Below are 22094 nucleotides of genomic sequence, written 5' to 3'. Positions count from 1 at the left end.
TCCCCTTTTATAAATAGGTTCTTAGCTCAACTGAAACACAATCTGGCTTTAGCCCGTCCTATGTTGAGGTTAGAACTAAGCTGATAGGTTTTATGCTGAGACCACCAACTTGCTACTCATTTCCTGTAATTTCAATCAGAAGAATTCGCCTTGTCATTCAGAGTGTACGTAGAATGGGTGGCCTGTGGGGGGCCACAAACACTGTGGGGTTCTACAAAAACTAAAATAATGTCTGTGGCTTTTGGAAGCCATTTAGGGGGAAAGTCTTAGGACTACATTTGCCAGAAAGCTACACATGAGAATAGGTAGCAATGTCTGACAGCCTTCTGGGAAATATAGTTTTATGACTTTCCTGTTAAGGAGAGAGGCTTTCTCACTCTCCAAGGATTGTGGTATTCAAGTTCTCGAGTTGAATAATATGCATCAAATCCATTAACTATTAAGAAGGGTAATAACATCCAAATAGTTATGTTAGATAACTATATTGCTTCATGACAGGAAGGGCCAAATATTGAATATTCTTCAGAGGAAGAGAGATGCATATTTGAAATAAAATAATTGAGGACTCCACATACACAAGATTAATCTAATTAAAATTAACAAAAACACATTATGAAGATAGGAAAATTGAAAAAAAAATTTATTGAAAAAAATGATGCTGAAAAACAGGATTCTTTTTGCATGTTTACAAAGTTATAATTGACAATTGCTGAACAACAAACAAAATAAATTTTATGTCATTCTGTAAAGAATTGATTTAAAGTCTGCTTTCCACAAAGTAGGTAGACATCCATTGACTGAGGAATCACTGAAAAACTACAATATAGGAATATAATGGTATATTACCATGCATATAAAAGGACAGATGAGAAATTCAGAGAAACATTGGAAGATTTATGCAAATTAATACAAAGTAAAATAAGCAGAACCAAGGGTAAAGGATCCACAATTTCTACAATGATATAAATGAAGAAAAATCCCTAAAATGAAGTTGAACACTGAATAATTGAAAGTTGAAGAAGGACCTGTAGAACATATGTTGAAACCTACCTTTTCCTTTGTAACATAGGTGGAAGATTACTAGGACAGAATGCAATATATTCTTCCAGGTGTGGTAATTACCACCTGATTTGCTCACTTGTTTTATTTTGTTCCAAGGGGTAATGATTCTGGAGTAGAGAGACAATTTATAGGAAAATTATACAAAAAATAAAAGATATCAAAATAACTTTTCTTAAATTTTGTTTTCCAGGCTTAGGTTTTGATTAGTGGATTGGCACATTTCTTGTGTGAAAGTTCCATTTTCTGCTTATGTGTTTGACCTTATCCCAGAGCTAAGATTTTTTTGCCTGGAATGTGGAATTTTAGTCTGGACAGTCAAATGCCCAAAAAGGTATGGTCTCTACCATGTTTCTTTGGGGAAAAGGTTTATGTAATCTTGCCCTAAAATGCAGCAGAGAGCTCCTGCACTCCTGTGGATGGAGAAATCGAGCTGACTCGTTCCAGCTTCTCAGTAGGCAGGAAGGGGATATAGTTGCACAGATGGATCACGATGTGTCTGTGGAAGAAGTGACAGAGGTATTTCCGAAATCGTTCCCCAACGAAGGCATAAATCACGGGGTTGACACAACAATGAGTATAGGCAATCACTTCAGTTACTTGCATTGCCACATCCAGTTGTTTGCTTCTCTCACAGTCCCCCTTAAAAAAAGATGCTTGAAAAGCAGAGAGAAGAAGGGTAAGATTATAAGGGGTCCAGAAAAGAAAGAAGACAATCATGATGACAAAGATGAGCCTGACTGCCTTATACTTCTTGTCATTCCGACATCTGAGCAGTTTTTTAATGATTCCCGTGTAACAGATGATCATGATGGCCAATGGAATAGCAAGTCCCAAGATGTTCATTCTCAGAGCGTGGAAACGCTTCCATTTGTCTTCGTTGTTCTCAGGATAACGAGGGCTGCATATCTGATTGTCCATGTCCTTTTGGGACTCATAAAAGATAAACTCGGGAAAAGCTGCCAGTGCTGACAAGCCCCACGTGATAATGCTAGTGAAGATGCCAAAAGTGACTGTCCTGGCTTTCAGGGCAAATACGGCATAGACCACAGCTAGGTACCTGTCAATGGTCAACAGGACAATAAAGAAAATTTCACTGTATAAGCCCATATAATAAAAACCAGAGAGGAGCTTACACATAGTATGCCCAAAAACCCAGTCATTTTGCCTGGCATAGTGAATCCAGAAGGGAAGTGTGAGCAGGAAAAGCAGGTCTGAAATGGACAAGTTGAAGAGGTAGATGTTGGTCATACTCTTGAATCTCTTGTACTTAATAAGAATCAGCAACACCATGACATTACCCAGTAGGCCCACAATAAACACAAAGGAGTACAGAGGAGGCAGGAACTTGGCTCCTAGATTCTTAATGTTCATCTTTTCGCATGGAGACCCATAGTCATAGTCAAATGTGGTTGTTTCCTCCCTGGGCTCCATGAAAGTCGTTTCCATGTCCTGGGGAGAGAGACAGAGACAGAGGGAGACAGAAAAATAGAGACAGAAAGAGATAAAATAGAGACAAAGAGGGAGAAGGGAAGGAGAGAATCAAGGAGAGGGGAGAGGGGAGAGGGGAGAGAGGAAAGGGGAGAGGGAAGAGAGAAAGAGAGAGAGAGAGAGAGAGAGAGAGAGAGAGAGAGAGAGAGAGAGATTTTTCTTGTTTAAATGTGTGGTTGGATATAGAATGGTGTCAGAATTCCACTTTCCAATAGAAACACCAAGGGCAAATAGGCTTTATGCTTCTTAAAAGTAAAAATTCCTACAGATCACAAAGGAAGTTCAGAGGGAACTTCCCCTCTGTAAGGGGAGCAAAAGAACAGAAAATCAGAGCTGGAACTAGAATTATTAAAATTCAGTACTTGTGCACAAACTACAATGAGGAAAGAAACTGAGAATTTGAGGAAGTAAGAAGATGTAAGAATAAAAGTGGCCCTGGATGGGGGGAGAAGCAGAAAGGAGTGTGAATAGCCAAACATCAATCAGAACATAATGGTGATCTCATAATTAAGCTGGGGGAAGCCTGTAAACAGGTAGTAGCTTTAGGTTTGATTCCAAGAAAAACTTCCAAGCAATGAGAGCTATACCAAAGTCATATGAACTGCTTTGGACTGGGGTGGATTCCCAATTATTCTCATAATGAAATGTTATCACATTTCTGTGAGATATCACAAGGATTACTAGATCCCTTATTCTTTTTATTTTATTTTATTTTTTATTTTTATTTTTTTATATAGTAACTTTTTATTGACAGATAGATCCCTTATTCTTAAGGCAGAAATTGAGAACTAAACAAATTACTTGAGATCATCAGGAAGTTAATAGTAAAGTCTGTCTTCTGACTTTTGGTCCAGATGTTGATAACCAATATTTATAAAAATGGGCAAGGACATTAGAACTGATTTTCAAATAAATGGACAGAATACTGTAACTAATAACTGAACTATTGTTTTAACAACAATTATCATTCCTTTGTTAGAAATATTGAACTGGAAAACAGTCTAAATTTTTATTCTGGAGAAGTGAAGTGTTTTTTTTTTTTAATCAAACTTTTTACAGTGATATGGCAGTTAGGGGAGATGCTAAGTCCTTCTGGGGGGGGGCAATAATAGGAAAGTTTTGCAATCAATGACTAAGGCTGATGATGAAGTTAATATGAAAGATAAATAAAAATAGTGTAACCAGTAGTCTTTCAACTCTTCTCCCCATTGACCATTCCTCTCATCACTGGTAAACTTCTGGGGAAAGTTTTTTGCATCTAATACCCTGTCTTCACTGATCCCCTGACCTCATGCATTCTTAGTTCCACCCCTATCACTTTACTAAAATGACCATTTCAAAGATCACCACTGCTCAAATCCAATGGCCTTTTTCAGTCCTCATCCTCTAGTGAATTCTCTGTCGCATTTGAATCTGATTGACCACTCTGTCATATTGAATATTCTATTCTTTTGACTTTGGAGGTACCACATTCTGCTACTTCTCTTCCTTGTCTAATTAATCCTTCTATCTCTTGTTTTAGAGCTTCTTATTTTCTTAGCCCCTTAGGATGACCTTTCTTTTTAACTTGCTAAACTGAGTTTAATATTTTATCCCTATGTAAACTATCACATTTATTCAAGTTATAATATGCTTTTAGGACAGAAATTTTCAAATTTTGTGAGGAGTTTATTTTTCATTTCTCTAATCTTCCACTTCAGATACACTCCAGCATGGCCCCATCTTAAATCTCACATTTTCAGAGTTTCAATTTCCTAATCTGTAAAATGAGGGATCTGGATGTCATGTTCCTTAAGGTTACTTCTAACTCACCATCACAGCTAATATCTAGGATATTTCAAAGGATCCTGAATTTAAAATGTCATTTTCTTAAATATAATTATATATCCTTCCCCCTTTCTCAATGCTGTTTGTCAATCCTTCCCTATTCTTATCAGCACCCCATCTCATTCTCCACAGTCATTGTTACAAACCCTTTTCCCCCCTTCCAAAATCCCTCAACTACATGCCATTTCTCACATTCTCAGCTAATCACTTAGATTTACTTTACTGGAAAGAAAGTTCCTCTCTTTGGTTCAAAACTTCTCAACTAGATCATAAATTTATAGAAAGGGATCTTATATAACTATAAGTATAAATTTATGATTTTATATAACTATAACATCAGTTATGTCTGATTCTTTGTGACTCCATTGGGGGTTTTCTTGACAGAGATACTGGAGTGATTTTTGACTTCCTTCCCCAGTTTATTTTACAGATGAGGAAACTGAGGCAAATAGAGTTAAATGACTTAGATTTGTATTCATGAAGATGAATCTTCCTGACATCAGGTCCAGAGCTCTATACACTGTGGTGCCACCTAGCTGCCCCATCTGTCTTCCTCTTTTTATAGAAGAACAAAGGCAGAACCCAAAGTAAAATTATTTGTCTAAATAAAACAGGGGTCATGTGGCTGAGCTGGGATTTCCACCCAGATCCTTTTACTCCAAACTCAGTTCTGCTTCTGTTCTTCTCTTCTTGTTTGGTGCTACAACATTCAGTTGTTTCTCCTACTCCAAGACTTGGAGACTTGACACTAAGAATACACCACAGCAGCCAGAAGTGATAGTTCCAGTTTGTAAATATAATATAATATCCTGGAGTACAGTGACTCTGGATTCAGTAGGTCTGATTTCAGATCCTACCTGTCATGATTACTACAAATGAGACCTACGACAAATCAATTCAGCTACTTGGGCCTCTGTTTATTCATTTATTAAATCAGAATTTACTATGACTTCAGGGGTTCCTTCCAATTCTAGATATAGGATCCCATAATCCTCTCATTTTGGCTACATAAGAGTTGTCCTTTTTTTCCACCAAGGTTAAGCCCTTTATTTGTACCTATCATCTCATTCCATTTTACCATTTCCAGAATTTTGCCTCCATCATTCATCCCCTTCACTCTGATGTATCTGCAATTTCTATCTCCACAATTGGTTCATTTATATTTACCCACAAAGATATATAAACCTACTCAAACATAAATCCCAAAAAAACCCTTTTCCTGGATCCTCCTATTTCTAATGTTCATGCTGTCCCTTTCCTTTCCTCTGCTTCTGGGAAAAGTTATATACACCCAATGCCTTCCCTTCCTCAGCACTTCCTCTTGTCAGTCTCTTGTAAGCTAGTTTTCTTCTTTATTCTGCTCAACTGAAATTTCTCTTTCTGAAGTCATCAATTATTTCCTAATTGCCAAATCAGTGGCTTTTTTCCATTGCACATCCTTATCAACCTCTCTGAAGTATTTGACACCATCCACTCCACCCACTCTTGGCTTCAGAAATCTCACTTTCCTAGTTCTCCCTCTACTTTTCTACCTGTTATTCCTCTGTCTCTTTGTATCTTTTTATGCATGGAAGGTGGCCATTTCCCAAGAGTCTGTTCTTTGCATTCTCATTTTCTTTCTCTATACTCGCTCCTTTGTCAATATCATACACTCCCATGATTTCAACAATTGCTTTAGTTGAAAGATAACTTTTATCTGGGTATCCTACTGTTTTGTCAGTCATTGCACAAAATTTGTAACCAGCTTCATAATTTCTGAGTCATGAAAAGTAAGAACTCAAAGGGATCTGAGAGACCATTATATCTTATTCTCATACATTATAAATGAGGAAATTGACATTTTGCAAGTTTAAATAACTTGCCTAAAGTCTCTTAGCTGGAAAGTGTTAGAGTCAGGAATTTAAAGCAAGGAATTCCGTCTCCAAGTCCAGTGTCTTTTCAATTAGTGCAAAGCTCACTTCCCTTCATTATTACATGGCACGGATTATTCTAATCAAAAGCGAAGATGGGATATGGAACTTTTGAAGGTAACAAAGCTAAACTTCAATACTTATAGGGTGCATAATTTTGTTGCTGTAAGTCCTTCCTCCACTGACATGAATTGCAACTTGATAGACAATTTTTGAGAGTTTCTGTGGCAAATCCTGACTTCTGCTATTGTGCCTTCTTCATTCACAGTGACCTAAAAAACTTAGAGATTTCCTAGAACTAAAAGAAGGATATCCAACATCTTCTTAGATATAAACAGAGAGAAAAATGGGAAAAACTCACTGGATGAGATCTTATAAATGCAGTCTCTATTGAAGAATATTTGAGATGAGAAAAAATTTGAATTGGGATGTTTAAAACTATGGCCCAAGATTCTCTCCTAAAAACAAATGTTTCCTTCCTGGTTGGTTACTAAAAATGTGCCATGAGGCCTCTCTAAAAATCAACCTAACTACAAATGAAGTACAAAAACCAATGGGGAGATTACACTCTTCAGAACTTGAAACCACAAGTTGAAGTTTGATCTGATAAACTGCAGAGGAAGCCACACTCTAAAATTAAAAGAAAAGATATCAGAGGTATGAGTAGCCATTTGTCTTGACTCTTCCTCACAATCTTAGGAGAGGAATACAAGGGATTCATTCTGACTGCAGAAGAAAATAGACCTTTGACATCTTTCCAGAAGCTCTACTCCAACTGGGCTTCTAGCCTAGGCCTGGGGACTTGGCGGCTTTTCTGTGGTGATGATCCCTGCAGAGCGATTTTAGGCATCCAACGATGAACTAGGTTAAAAATACAGTAGCTTCGGAGAGTATGCCATGTGATTTGATATAAGATCACCTGTTCCCTGCCTTCAGAAGCCATTTAAAATCTTCTTAGCATTTTCAATGAGTATGACATTTGATACAGAGTTACCATAACCCCTGAATTTGTTTTTGGATTTGAAACCCAACTCGGGCTTATTACTTGTGTGACCTTGGGCAAATAACTTTACTGCCCCCGGTCCTCAGTGTCTTCAGCTGTTAAATTATAAATGAAAGTGTTGAACTTGGTGGTCTTTGAGTTCCCTTCTAATTCTTGATCTATATCCTTTTGAAATTAGGTGATCTGAAACAGGATTTTTAAAACTTTTTCCACTCACAACTCTTTTATCTGAGAAATTTTTACATGATCCAAGGTATATAAAATATGTATGCAAATCAATCATTTACTGATAATAAAATAATGAAAAAAATTTACTGATAATAAAAATGAAAATAATTTCATGACTCTCACATTGAGTCGCAACCCATATTTTAAGAAGGTGGGGTAGAATAAGCCTGAATAAGGGTCTATACAAAGTGCTTGCATATAGTTGGAAATAGGGGTAGAGAATGGTTTCTGTCATTGCTGAATATACCTTCAGAAGGATGTTTTGTTGTTGTTCAGTTGTGTATGAGTCTTTGTGACCCTATTTTGGGTTTTCTTGACAGAGATATTTTAGTGATTTTCTACTTACTTCTCCAGCTCATTTTACAGATGAGGAAATTGAGGCAATGTTAAGTGACTTGCCCAGGGTCATAAAGCTTGTAAGTGTCTGAGGCTGGATTTGAACTCAGATCTTCTGAACTTGGGGTCAGGGTCTCCATCCACTGAACCAACTAGCTGCCGTTATACATATAGTCATTTTACTCTGATGTAGTCAGTAGGTTTACAAGAGTTGAAACTGCCCTATTTCTTGAAGTATTAGAATACATTTCCATGCTATGTTTTCTTACCGAAGTATCTAATCAATTCGCAAAGTCTTCATTTTAAATATGACTAGACTGAAGTTTGCTTGCACAAATCATTGAAGTTTACAAAAGACCTTGAACCTCACTTGCTTGAACATTCTTATCTTTTAGGACAGGGTGGGGTTTGTTGTTGAGTTTTTTTGGTAAAGAGTATTTTGTTTTTTCTAATTACAAGTACAAATAGTTTTCAACATTGATTTTTATAAGATTTTGAGTTTCATATTTTTACTCCCTTCCATTTCTCTTTCTCAAGACTGCAAGCAACCTGATATTGGTTATACATGTGCAATCATGTAAATATATTTCCACATTAGTCATGTTGTGAAAGAAGAAACTGAACAAAAGAGAAAAGCTACACACACACACACACACAAAAGAAAAAGTGAAAATAATCTGCTTTGATCTGCATTCAGACTCCATAGTTCTTTCTCTGGATATGGACAGCCTTTTCCATCATGAGTCTTTTGGAATTGTCTTGAATCATTGTATTGCTGAGAAGAGCTCAGCAATCATAGTTGATCATTGCAGAATGCTGCTTTTAAGAACCGGGTTTTTTAAGCATTTTTAGTGTTATGGACTCTTCTGAGAGTCTGGCAAATCCTAAAAACACCTCAGAACATTGTTTTAAATGCATAAATAGAACATATAAGATTATAAAGCACATTAATTATATTGAAATAGTTATCAATTTTTTTTAAAAAATGAGTTCATGGATTCCGGTTAAGAACCCCTGTTATAGAGGTAGAATTGACAAGCCTTGGCTGCTGATTGGCTCTTGGTGTTGAGGCAGAGTTATGAGCAAAGAATTACATTAAAATTGTGAATCTGTAAAAGAATGGTGGTACTCTCACAAGATAATGGGAAGCTTGGGGCAGCTAGTTGGTACAAGTAGATAGAGCCCTGGAATCAAAAAGAACCTGAGTTCAAATCCTGCATCAGACACTTGCAGCTGTGTGACCTGGGTAAATCTAATTTCCTCCAATTGCCTTAAATATATGTCTGGAACTTTGAGGGAGGGAGTAATTTAATAAGTTCCATTTTGAGCTTCAAATGCCTATACATCATTAAAGTGGAAATATCTGGCAGATAATTGGAGATATAGAATGGTGCTGAAGAGAACTATTAGGGTTAAGTAATCCTGTACAGAATAATGATAATTAAACCTACAGGAGCTGATGATATTACTAAGTAAGAGTATAGGAAAGGAACAGAAGAGGACCTAAGTCACAGTCTTGATAGACACCTATACTTAGGGGAAGGACGTGGTTGATGATTCCCTACAGAATATCCTCCATAAAGAAGGAACAGTCAAATAGGTCAACTCATCTTCAGTTCAAATTCAGTCTCTGACTCTTACTACTTGTGTGACCTTGAGCAAGTCAATTAACCATTTGCCTCTTTTACTCTCCAGTGTCTAAAGATTGGGATTCTCTTGTGTTTCTTTAGAGCCTTTTTTTTTTTTTTGAAGTTTAGGTCCTTTTCCCTTTTGTTTAAAAAGAACATTTCATTCTCCCCAATAACCTGGAGAGTGGAGACATAATCCATGAGCTCTTTTGATGGCTCTTCTAGGGAGCAGCCGACCTGCATAGTTAGCACAGATAGAAGTCACTTGGTTCTAGCCAAAGCCAAATGTTGTACTTTCTATGTAGGCCACTGTGGATATCCCCCAGATCTCCATATTTGCTGTGAGATTCTCAGACCTTTTTTGGGGGGGCCGCTAGTAACTTCCCTTCTGTGGGAAACACTGTGGGTGGGATTTAATTCTGAAGGTGTCATTTTCCTTACCTCATGTTGTTTTCTGAGTTGTTCAGCACCTTGAGAGCCATGCCCAGCTTCCTTTCCCTAGATTTATCAACTTCCTTCTCTTCATGTTCTTCTTCTTTTGCTTCTGCTTTAGTCTTAAAACTTCTCTTTCATTTCAATTCCTTCTCCTCATTCATCTTTAATCCTTTCCTTCTCCTTGAGTTCCCCCAAATTTCTCCTCTTCAAAGCCCTTATCTGGGCTTCGAGTTTCTTCTTGAATCACTATCCTATCGTGTCTCCACAAAAGCAACTCCAGTCCTCAAAGCAGAATAGCAAAGAGAATTCAAAAACCCAAGAAGACTCAGCAGAGAGAATTAGAAGGAGAGAGAATGCCCAGAGATCTCCCTTGGATGAGCAGAGAGCTCAGTAGTTATCAGAAAGGACAACAGCTGACTGAGCTTGAGCCAGACATCATGGAATCATGGTATTCCACGTAAATTGGAATTAGACATCAATTTAATTCACTTCAACAACAACCATTACACAGCAGAGGCAGAGGGAGACGAAGGGTGTGGGAACAGCATGAGAGAAGTCTGGGAAGTTGGTTGTTGGGCTTTAAAAAGAACTAGTATCTAAACAAGTTCTTCAGCTGAGGCTATGGGCACTGATGCTCTGATTCCTGGAGGATTGGGTGAATTTAGCAGAATTTTAAACCCCTTGGGAAACTGCTTTGTTTTCCCTTTTTTGTTGTTGAAACCTGGCTATTTCTGCTACTCGTGACCACTGTGCTTGTAGGGTCAATGCAAAGATTTTCCTATGATTCCAATAGAACGCAAACTCCTTCAGGATAGACTTTGTCTAGTCGTATTTCTACATAGTAGACACTTAATAAGAAGGTACTTGTTGATTCTGGAGAAGACTGCTGAGCCAGCAAAATAGACAAAAATATCTCAGAAATGGGATTTAATCTATGATCTTGTGAATTTTCTCTCTGTTACATAAAATGCCATCTAGGATTTTAGCACTGAATTATTCATTGTGTAGTTAAGTCTCTATTATTATAAAATAATAATAATAATAATAACTGACATTCTTTTATATAATAATTTTAAGATCTCAAGGTACTTATACTCATTATTTCATTTGAACCTTATAACAGCCCTATAAGGTAGGTGGCACAATGAATAGAATTCCAGACCTGGAGTCAGGAAGATCTGAATTCAAATCCAGCCTTAGATACTTACTAATTGTATGACCCTGGGAAAATTACTTAACTTTGTTTACCTTAATTTCCTCATTTGTAAAATGGCAAACAACTCCAGTATTTTTGCCAAGAAGACTCCAAATGAGATCACAGAGTCGCACATAGCTGAAAGTGACCAAACATCAACAAGCATTATTTTCTCCATTTTACAGATAAGGAAACTGAGGTTCAGAGAGGCTGATTTGCCTAGGGTACCATTGCAGATAAATGCCAGAGACAGGATTTGAACTTGAGATTACCACTTTATCCTCTCCTCCGCGTTATCTCTTGGGGAAATCCATATAAGAATTATACCTCCAAAAATTCTGTTTTTCTCTTGAAATGGATAGCAGGGCTAACTGGCAAGAACATTAGGACCAGAGGACCCAGGGGACTTTTCCTAGAATCTGTCATTTACCACCTTTTTGACCTTGGACAAGTGGCCAGTTTTCCTATTTTTCTCATCTGTAAAATACGAGGGATGCCCTAAATGGGTTCTAAGAATCTTCCATCTGAAGGCAAGAAGTCTTTCCTGTTCCTCTTTAATATGTCTGCTCTCCCCTCCAAAGTGGTCTCTAGTTTATTCTGTATGTAGAGTATTTGTACATAGCCATTGGCACATTGTCTTCCCCATTAGATTGGGAGTTTCTTGAGGGAAGAAATTGGTTTTTACCTTTCTCTGTATCCCCAGAGCTTACCCCAAAACTACAAAGTAGTTCCATAGTAAATGTTGTTAACTTGAGTTGTCTTTAACTCTGAAAATCTATGATCTTGTGACTTCTGTGCTATCTTCTACATCTTCAACATTATTCTTGCAGATTTACACTTTATCAATGAATGATTATTTCAAATTACAACATGGCTTGAAGTTTGTGGCTTCCCATATATAAGAAGGTTCCCATATATAACCAGGTTAGGAAATGGGCAAAACATTCAAGTGGCACCTTGAGCTAATTTTCAACAATCTCTGTTTCACTCATCCTTTTCTCAAGGGTTCTTTAGGGGTTAAAATATTCATAAGCTGGGTTTTCCCTTTTGTTCTGACTCTTTTTTTCATAACATGACTAATGTGGAAATGTTTAATATGATTGTACATGTTTAACCTATATCAGTTGCTTGCTGATATTGGGGAAGAGGGGAAAGAAGGAAGGAGGGAGAAAAATTTGGAAATCAAAATCTTAACAAAGATGAATGTTGAAAACTATTTTTACATTTAGTTGGAAAAAAATAAAATAATATTAAGTGTAAGAACAAAAATAAATAAATATGTGAGGTTTTTTGTTTGTTTGTTTTTGCTGAGGCAATTGGGGTTAAGTGACTTGCCCAGGGTTACACAGCTAGGTGTTAAGTGTCTGAGGCCAGATTTGAACTCATATCCTCCTGACTTCAGGGCTGGTGCTCACTCCACTACACCACCTAGCTGCCCCTCGTAAGCTCTTTCTAGATGGCTAAAATGAGATCCTATTTATTGACTGTACTCCTAAGCATTGCATAAAGTATAGAGAAATATATTACATGTGATGAATTGTCTACTAAATGCATATGGTATGATTGTTGGTCAAGCCAATAGTATGTAATCATGACAATGATCAAGTTGAATAGAACATAGGCTGGAGACCTGAACGCCATTAACTTATGTGCTTTGGGCAGCTAACTGATGTTCTTTGATTCTGAGTTTCCTCTTATGTCCAACTAGGGGTTTAAGTTTAACGTGGTATAAATCTATGATCAATTCAATCCAACAAGCATTTATGAAGGACCAATACTTTACAAGGCTATTATGCAGCCCTGAATTTACAAAAACAAAAATAAATGAATTCGCCCTTAAAAGTCTAACAATTTAATGGAATTCTATCCATTTTAGGGAAGAAAAATGAATTTTCTTTTGTTAGTTAATAATCTAATTAAAATCATCTATGATCTTAGCTTCATAAAAGTAGCTATTAGTAAATTACATTTGATAATATATTTATTATACATATTTGAAGCCTCACCAATATATTTGATATTCTCACATTTTGTATTTCATAGCTGAGATAACAGATTCATAAATATATAGCTGGAAGGGATCAGAAATCCAACCTTTTCAAATTACAAAAATTACAGAAACTGAGGCTTAAAAGGGGGTAAGTGACTTGCTCAGTATCCCACAGCCTGTAAGGATCTGTGTCTGGTTTCAAATCCATGTCTTTAAGCCCTACACTCCACTCTGCATACTACATGACCTGTCAATTCACTGACATTATGATAAAGGCATATATTCTTACATAAGTCAATTAAAACTCATCTTTCTTTTAAAAAAAAAAAAAGGCATGAACATAAATGATCTCATTAGACCAATTCCTTTAGCACCGCCCCTCAGACCAGGCTAGATCACAGGGGCTGTTTGTACCTGTCTGGGCAAGCATTGCAGGTAGACTGGAACTTTAGAAGGAAGATATGTTTATCTTTCAAGACCAAAAACCTAGCCCATGGTACAGTTAGGAAAGTGATGCTAGACAAGAATAATCGGTGTTACTCAATGAGCTGTATAGGTAAAGGCAGACTCCATGTTTTAGGGAACTAAAGCAGTGAATCAGAAAGCTAGTACAGGGAGTCTGGGAGTTCGTATTAAAGCTAATTTTGACAGATGCAAAGACCTGAGCTATCATCTAATTAAATCAGAAAAAGTATGTTGGCCATACCTTTGACCTTTCCACTGGATGAGTAATAGTTGTGCTTCTCATGACCTTGACTGTTTTAACTTAATTCTGGTTAACCAAGAAAAAAGGATGGGGTTCAGTGAGTTGCCCCAGATTGCCCTTGTGCCGTTTTCACAGAGAACCTCAATCTCCCTTTGCTTCTACTTTGTACAGGGTAGATAGGGACTTCATGAGTGTTATAAGAAAGGAGATATGCCCTAGACTTTGTAATAGTCAAGAAGGCGAATGATAAATCTAGCCAAATGCACACCTCAAACTGAGGGATAACAAAAAAATTTAAATGACCCAAATCATATTGGTATGAACCTATGGGCAAAGACTCAAAAACAGTTAAACAGTGTTTATTAAGCTCTTACTGTGGTCCAGGCACTGTGCTAAACACTGGGGAGGAGTGAAAGGCAAAAGATAGTCCCCATCTCCAAGGAACTCACAATTTAATGGCAGAACCACAGATTCAAAAACGCTTTATGCACAAGATACATGAAGGGTAAACTGGAGATCATCTGAGAAAGTAGACACTAAGATTATGGAGGCCTGGGAAAGGCTCCTTTCAGAAGATGTGGTAACAAGTGTTCTTAATCTGGGGTCCATGACCTTGTTTTGATGGATGATAGATAGATAGATAAATAGATAAATGGACAGATGGATGTATGGAAGGATGAATGGATGGATGGATGGCTAGATGGATGGCTAGATAAATGATGTATAAATAAATAGATGGAAAGATACAGATAAATATAGATATATAGAAATATATATACTTCCATTTCATTATCATTGACTTTTTTTTGCAATCTTATATAGTTTATGCATTTAGAAACATTATACTATAAAGAGGCTTCAACCAGGATGCCAAGGGGATCATGAGACAAAAATAATAATAATAAAAATTTAAAATAAGAACTTCTACTCAAGAGAATAAGATTCTAAAAATGTTTGTTTGTTTATTTGTTTTTAAAGCTGCAATGACAAGTGATCCTGTTCTAGGAGAAAAGGGGAGAGGTAAGTGTTACTGATTCCTGCATCAGTGTCAGACAATTGTCATCCCCTGAGTTTTAGATTCCCTTGAACCTCTTTGTATTGCTATTTTTTCCATGCAGAAACTACTAGTGTATATGGTAAAAAGAGAACTAGATTTAGAGTTAGAGGACCTGGTTACAAAGTATGATTTTCCTATGTATGACCTATGTGGCCTTAAGAAAAAGTCACAATAGATTCTAGGCTTTAAGATGCTCTCAAATAAATTTGGGGCATAATCGGAAACATCAAGAAACTTGGATGCCTTCATGTTATTCTGCTTTCAAACACTATCAGACTGGAGGGGCAGTCTAGTGGTTGGTCAATGTTCCTGACAATTATCTCTTGATGAATAAATGGGGTGGGGGTCTGTGGCTAAATATTTAACAACAGCCTCACTGAAAAATGCATACATGACATACTTCTAAGTTTAATCTATGTTTAACTTTTTTCTCCATCACTTAAATCTAGACTATTGATAAAACAATAACTCACGTCCTGATTTGTAGTATTTTCTGAATGTAAATACTCACATGGAAAATTTAACAATCAGCTTTTAGGTATCTGTGGCAACTAGGTGGGACAGTAGAGAGGAAGCTGAGACTGGAGTCAGAAGCTTCAAATCTGGCCTCAGATACTTATTAGCTCTGTGTGACCTTGAGCAAGTCACTTGATCCCATTTGCCTCAGTTTTCTCATTTGTAAAATGAACTAGAAGGCAATGGCAAACCAGTCCAGTTTCTTTACCAAGAAAACCCCAGATAGGGTCCCAAACCCTCACACACAACTGAAATAATTGAACAACAATGAAACAAAGTTAGCTTCTCATGAACATATGCTTTTTGAGCACCTAAGAAGGCTTTCTAATCAAGTCTTCCAGATGGCGAAGTGTTCAGAAGGACAGCTCCTATGCTTCATGACAGAATCCAAATTCATAATAATTTTTGATATGAAGCAACAAAGAGCTGAATACAACAAAATGAAACATAAAGAGAATTAATATAAAATATTGCAATGGAATTTGAAAAGTCAAGTGTTCAAATAAAAGAGGGGGGAGACCCTCTCCCTTAATAGCAGTTCATCTGAAAAAGATCTGGGCTTTTGAAGGAATGCAGGCTGAAGATGAGTCAGCCTGCTGAAGATAAAGTCATATGGGGTTGTGTAAAACAGATTAAATGCTATTGCTAATACATGTACATACGATACATCCCAAATCTGATCATGTCGCCCCTTTACTCAGTAAACTCCAATGGCTTCCTTTTGCCTCCAGTATCAAAAGAAAATATTCTTCTTGGCATTCAAAGCCCTTTATAACCCAACCTTTTCTTACCTTTCCAGTTTTATTCCCTGATATATCCTCTTGGATATAATAACCATGGCCTCCTGTCTGTTACTCAAACAAAATTTTTCATCTCTTGGCTCCAGGCATTCTTTCTGGCTGATCCTTAAACCTGGAAAGTTCTTCCTTCTCCACTCCAGCTATTGACCTCCCTAGCTTCCTTTTAATCCACTTTCTAACAGGAAGCCTTTCCTAATCCCTCTTAATTCCAGTACTTTTCCTCTATTAATTATTTCCTATTTATCCGGTGTGTAGATGGCTTTGTATATATTTATTTGCACATTGCCTCACCCATAAGATTGTGAGCTCTTTGAAGGCAGGGATTGTCTTTTGCCTTTTAGCATATTATAGGTATTTAAAAATGTTTATTGAATGGCACATAACTTTATAGTTTGCAATGCTCTGTCTCATCCATGACCTCATTTGATTCTCAAAATAACCCAATAAATAAAGAAAGACAAGTTTTCTCATTCAGTGTGTAGATTGAGTAACTGAAATTCAGAGAGATTGTGTGATTTTTTGTTTTGACTTAAGATCTCAAGAATGACTAGCTTGTGGCAGAACTGGACCACAACATCAACAGAATAGTGAGGTGATTCTTTCCATAGACATACTTACATTATACTGGGTTTAACATATCTGGAGTATTAAGTTTACTTGTAGGTGCCCTCATTAGACTGTAACTTCCTTGAGGGTGAGGATTATCAGCATTTGGCAAATAGTGGGTAACTGATAAAGATTTACTCATTGATAATTGATTGATAGCCACATTTTAAGAGAGACATGGACAAACTGAGGCACGTTCAGAGAAGAACGATGAATGTTCTGAACTAGAGATGTTTAACCTGGAAAGGTCAAGACATAGCTGGGGGCTGGGGCCAAAAAGCTTATAACTTGAAAGTTTCAAGGGCCATGTGGTAGAGAAAATAAACATTACTATTTCTAGAGTGGGAATTATTAACCTTTATCAATCTAGTGAAATCTAGTGACCTCCTTCTCAGAAAAGCATTTTTAAATGCATTTAAAATACAGAGAATTACAAAGGAAACAAATTATATTGTAATATAGTTATTAACATATATTAAAAGATAAGTTTATGGAACTCAGTTTAAGAATGCCTTCTCCAGAAGCTAGAAGTATGACCAAGAAATATATCATTGGAAGGCAGATTGGGATTTAATGGAAAGAAAATCTTTCTAACATTCAGAGGTGACCAATAAATACTTGTAAAATAATGAATTCTGTCTCACTTTGGAGCAGAAGCTCAATGAATATCTGTCTTCAGAGTTTCCTGCATGGCATAAAAGGTTAAAATGGATGACCTTGAAAATCTCTTATATTGCTACAATTCTAATTGATGACAGCATTAGCATCTTTTTTTTTTTTTTTTTTTTTTTTTTTTTGCTAGTTGCCAGCATCAGTTAGCATTTGATCACTAGTGAATGAATCTGGGCAGTTTTTAGTAGCTTTCTATTGTTCTCAAGCATTAGATATTGAAATAAGAGACGTTACCCCATTTTCTTATATTTCATCCTACCCTGAGCAATAGCTTAGCACATGATACACTTTGAATTAGTCTGTTTCATGAACGTGCTAAAAAATTGTTGATATTTTAAACATTTATGACAGGAAGCTCAAAGATTGGATCTGGATCCAATTGCAAGTGTTGCCATTGAAACTGATTTTCAGTTCTTCAGTGGTATTAGAGTAAATGTTAGAGTATGATTTTTAGCAAGAAAGAAGTGATCGTGGTTGTTCTAGTAGCAATGACTTCTGGGATGAAATAAATGCATTGTGGCATGGTACACCCCAGGAGGGCTATTTGTGGACTTGTATTCATTCCATGTGAGCCAGAGGAGTAGAGATTTCAAGCTTGAAGGAGCACTGGTAGTCATCTATACTGGCCCCTGCATTTTACAGATGAGGTGACTTTACCCAAAGTCCCACAAATCTCAGGATTATTCAAGGGTCAGGATTCAAACTCAAGTCCTGTAATCTTTTCCTATTGAGTGAAGTAATGTTCCTGGATTTCCAAGTTAGTGGAATTGCAGATTTTCCTGGCAATTGTGCATGCTCTCTATCAGCTATGGTGTGTCGGGGGATGAGCATCATTGGGGTGGGGAATGTTAAATAGTGAATTCTAAATGAGATCTCTAAGAGCTCATTTTTCTGGCTCTTCAAAAAAGGACTTCCTCTATTGGTATCAAGACAGTTTAGTCACTAGATGCTAGGGTTAACTTCATAGTCAACACTGAGCTGTAAAATGGTTTAGACCTGTAAAATTAAAAAAAAAAAAAACCACTATCTATTTTCACCATCTGAAAGTTTATTTCAAAGAACTTCCCAACCTATTTCTAGATACCTCAGTTATAATCAAAACAACCAGTCATTTCAGACAACTCATTGGGAAAATCAATTAATTGAATTGGTTATCAAGGAATTGATTAAAAACTGTTGTTCAGATAAGGGATATTATCTTTAGATCCCTTCAGGGCACAGAAAACCAAAGTGATTCAGAGGATAATGTGTTGGAGGCTGAGTAAGGGAGATTTGAGTTCCAGTGGGGCTTCTAATGCTTACTAGTTGTGTCCCTTGGCAAATATTTACCTTTTTTTGGCCTCAGTATTCTAATTTGTAAAATGGGAATAAAGATAATACCTATCTCTTAGGTTATTGTGAGGATCAAATGAGGCAACTTTATGGAGATTGTCTTTACATGTATTTTGAAAATAGAAAGCTATTATTATGAGATAATGTTAAGTATTATATTGCTGTTAACTATTATTGGTGATGGTGGTATTATTGTTATCTTACTAGTTAGTTTTAATCAAAGGCAATTTCCCAAGTATGTGATTAAGAAAGAGGGGGTGAATAAGGTTATTTTTAGTCTGTAGCCAATGCTTCTATATAAAAAATTTTTAAATTTTTTAAAGTTTTAAAACTTTAAAAAATCTCTCTCTTGCTAATATAATTGTATTGTCTCTAGCATTTGTCCTTTTCCCCACTAAATGAAATAAACACAGGTCAAAGATCAGAAAAGTGGGGGGAAGGCTCTTCTAAGATATAGCTAGGTGGTACAGTGGATTGAGTGCTAGGTTTAAAAACAGAATGACTCATCTTCATGAATTCACCCTGGACAAGTCCCTTCACCCTGCTTGCCTTCATCTGTAAAATGAACTGGAGAAGGAAATGGCATTCCACTTCAATATCTTTGACAGATAGATCCCCGAATGAGGTCACAAAGTCAGACACAACTGAAAAAAAATGACTCAACAACAAATTCTAAGAACTAAAGATATACAGAAAGCTAAGTGAATTGCAAGGGAAGAGAACAAGTATTTATTAAATGTCTTCTATGTGCCAGGTACTGTGTTAAATGCATTACAAATATTGACTTCTCTGACAATTTGATGGAATATTGGAGGAATGAGCAAAAATAAAGGCAAAAATAAAGACATCAGAGATAGAAGGAAGAGTACTTCAAGCTACATATTACCCCTTCAGGGATTCCTGGGCACCAAAGCTTCTTTGTCATAATCCATGGATGGACATCTTCCTTCCACCACCACCACCTGAGACACCATTTCTGCTAATCCCTTCCATTTCCTACACTATGGATGTACAGAGACCTGGAAAGGATATATATCTCTGTGTGTGTGTGTGTGTGTGTGTGTGTGTGTGTATGTATACGTGTGTGTATATATGTATATGTATATGTATATGTATATGTATATATATATAGTTATATATATAGTTATATAGTCCCTTCCCACATAAATAGTCCCTGTTGACTCTGAACCTGTCTTAGCCCACAATAGGAAAAGAATGAGAAAAGCGGATACCTGACACTGCCGGAAAGTCCTTTAAGCGTCTCGTCCCAATGGACCTTGGACCTTGTACCTAGTCACCAATGAAGAGAAGATAACTTTTGATTCAGAGTAAAGTAGGAAACACTTAGCTTCCTGTTTTAAAGATGATTAGTTTAAGAAGCTTTTGCAAACTTTCAAGAGTACATGAAGTATGAGGAAGTCCTTTTCTGATATTTGAGGATAGTATTTTCTTGGTGGGGCAATCTGCCAGATGAAGCAGATAAGAGTTCACCCTTGTATGTTTTGCAGGACCCTATGATGTTTCTCTATCTTGTGTGGAAGGCACACAAGAGAAAATACCCTACTAAAAATTCTTATCCTAGTGTCTAAGAACTTTTTATTATTATTAATTTATTAACTGTAAAGTACTTCAATGGAATGGTTTCTTTTATAATGCTTTGTATTTTATTTTATACATCTAAAAACATGAGAAAGGATCCATAACTTCACCAAATTGCCTCAAAGAGGTTCACAATGCAAAAAAGAGGTTTAGAATCACTAGGGAATAGTCAAAGGTAGAGGACAGATGCTCCATTCTTAGCCTGAGAATCAGCTCCCAAATTCTGGGTTGCTGTTTACCTTCTAAGCATTAAGCATGTGCTTCAGGTCTTGAACTCTGATTTTATGCTTCCATTTCCTCTTGTTGCTGGGCTTCTGAGATAAGGCAGTAGCGTTTTCCTGCCTCCTGCTCCTGTTTTGTCACTCCTTCCTAGAAATGCTCAAAAAAAAAAATGCAAACCAACTCTTAGACAGAAGTCACTTAATTTAGTTTATGGGGCACAGTTATTGGCTCCCATGACAGATCTTGGGGTGGCCAGTGGGCCCCTCTGTGGGTCATAGACATTGCTCCTTTTTCTGCCCTCATATTCTGTTAATTAGTAATACCAATATTTCTTGACACTTTGACCCTTAGGGAAGTTCAAGATACAGGAATAAGAACACACTTTTCATGGTCTGTGTTAAATATAGGTCTAAGTTGGAGTCAACATTAGTCATTTAAGACTAGATTAGAGGTTTCTCGATGACTTATCAATGATCACTCTGTCAAGAGATCAGCTCTAGCTGACGCTACCCTTGTGAACATTGCGTACTCCGGTGATACAATTAGAGGGTGGGCGATTAAAGTAAAAAGGGTTGACTTAGTACATCATATGCTCATGTGATGTCAGTGTAGCTTATACCTTATCTCAGAAATCAGGAAGCTGAGGTTAATTCTGCTGACATGATTTATAATTATCTACCTGTAAATATATAACCCTTTACTGACATGAAAAGCCCAATTATTGTTTGGAAATCTAGTCCATATTTATCTGGCTTGTTTACCCCCATCCCAGGTAGGATCTGGGAATATCCTTATCTGGCAGATCTCCTAAGGGTAGTTATTAGTCTGGATTCTGATATGATACATTTGGCCTTATGTATATGGAAGCCAGAAACTTCATTGTATTACCCTCTGCCAAAGATGGCCATCACTTCCCCTTATAAGCACTCAGGTTCACAAGGCATGCAACAAGTTTATTCATACAACATAAAACCAGAAAGTTCTTGGAAATGAATCCACGGCAAGTCCACAATTTTTTTCCAATAGGTTATTGCTTCTCCCCAAGGACTTGTTAAATTCTTCTGACTTTCAGTACTGGGTGTGATCCCAAGAGAGGCAAAAAAAAAAAAGCCAGAGAATCCTTAGAGAAGCAAAAGCAAAAGATACAAGTGACCTTCCAGTTAACCTTGTAGGAACCTTCATCATCCTTCTTGTATATAGTATTATTCTGACTTGGAACTTAGTAAAAAGTAAGGATGAGATGTTCCCTTTGTGGCAGGTCTTTGTAGCTCCCCTCCCATACTTTTGAAGACTTTTCCTTTGGTCACTGCTTCCTGAGAGTCACTTTTTTCTGATCTCTTTTTCATACTAACTCTTTACCCTTCTTCATTGATTAGCCCCCTTTTCTGCCATTCTCACCTAAATCTGGTGGGTTTTATTAGTTCTTCTTTGTGCTTTTTGACTTTTGCTCTGCCTTTCATTGATGTTCTAGTCACCAAGGAT

At 36.8% G+C, this 22094-nt stretch overlaps 1 protein-coding gene across 1 annotated transcript in view; it reads right to left on the bottom strand.

Moving 5' to 3' along the window:
* Window positions 1-619: 619 nt before the first annotated feature.
* The window catches only part of LOC100916836 (C-C chemokine receptor type 3), a 73980-nt gene continuing 52505 nt past the window's right edge, over window positions 620-22094 (bottom strand). The window contains exons 4-6 of the mRNA XM_003771991.4: window positions 20630-20768; window positions 20024-20081; window positions 620-2511 (exon numbers count right to left, since the gene is read on the bottom strand). Of these exons, the coding sequence (XP_003772039.1) occupies window positions 1444-2508 (1065 nt within the window). The 5' untranslated portion in view covers window positions 2509-2511; window positions 20024-20081; window positions 20630-20768 and the 3' untranslated portion in view covers window positions 620-1443. The remainder of the gene's footprint in view (window positions 2512-20023; window positions 20082-20629; window positions 20769-22094) is intronic.

This window comes from Sarcophilus harrisii, chromosome 5 (assembly GCF_902635505.1).
Source record: "Sarcophilus harrisii chromosome 5, mSarHar1.11, whole genome shotgun sequence".
Classification (NCBI taxonomy): Eukaryota; Metazoa; Chordata; class Mammalia; order Dasyuromorphia; family Dasyuridae; genus Sarcophilus; species Sarcophilus harrisii.
Note: the sequence above shows the minus strand (reverse complement) of the source record. Positions and strands in the feature narration are given on the sequence as shown.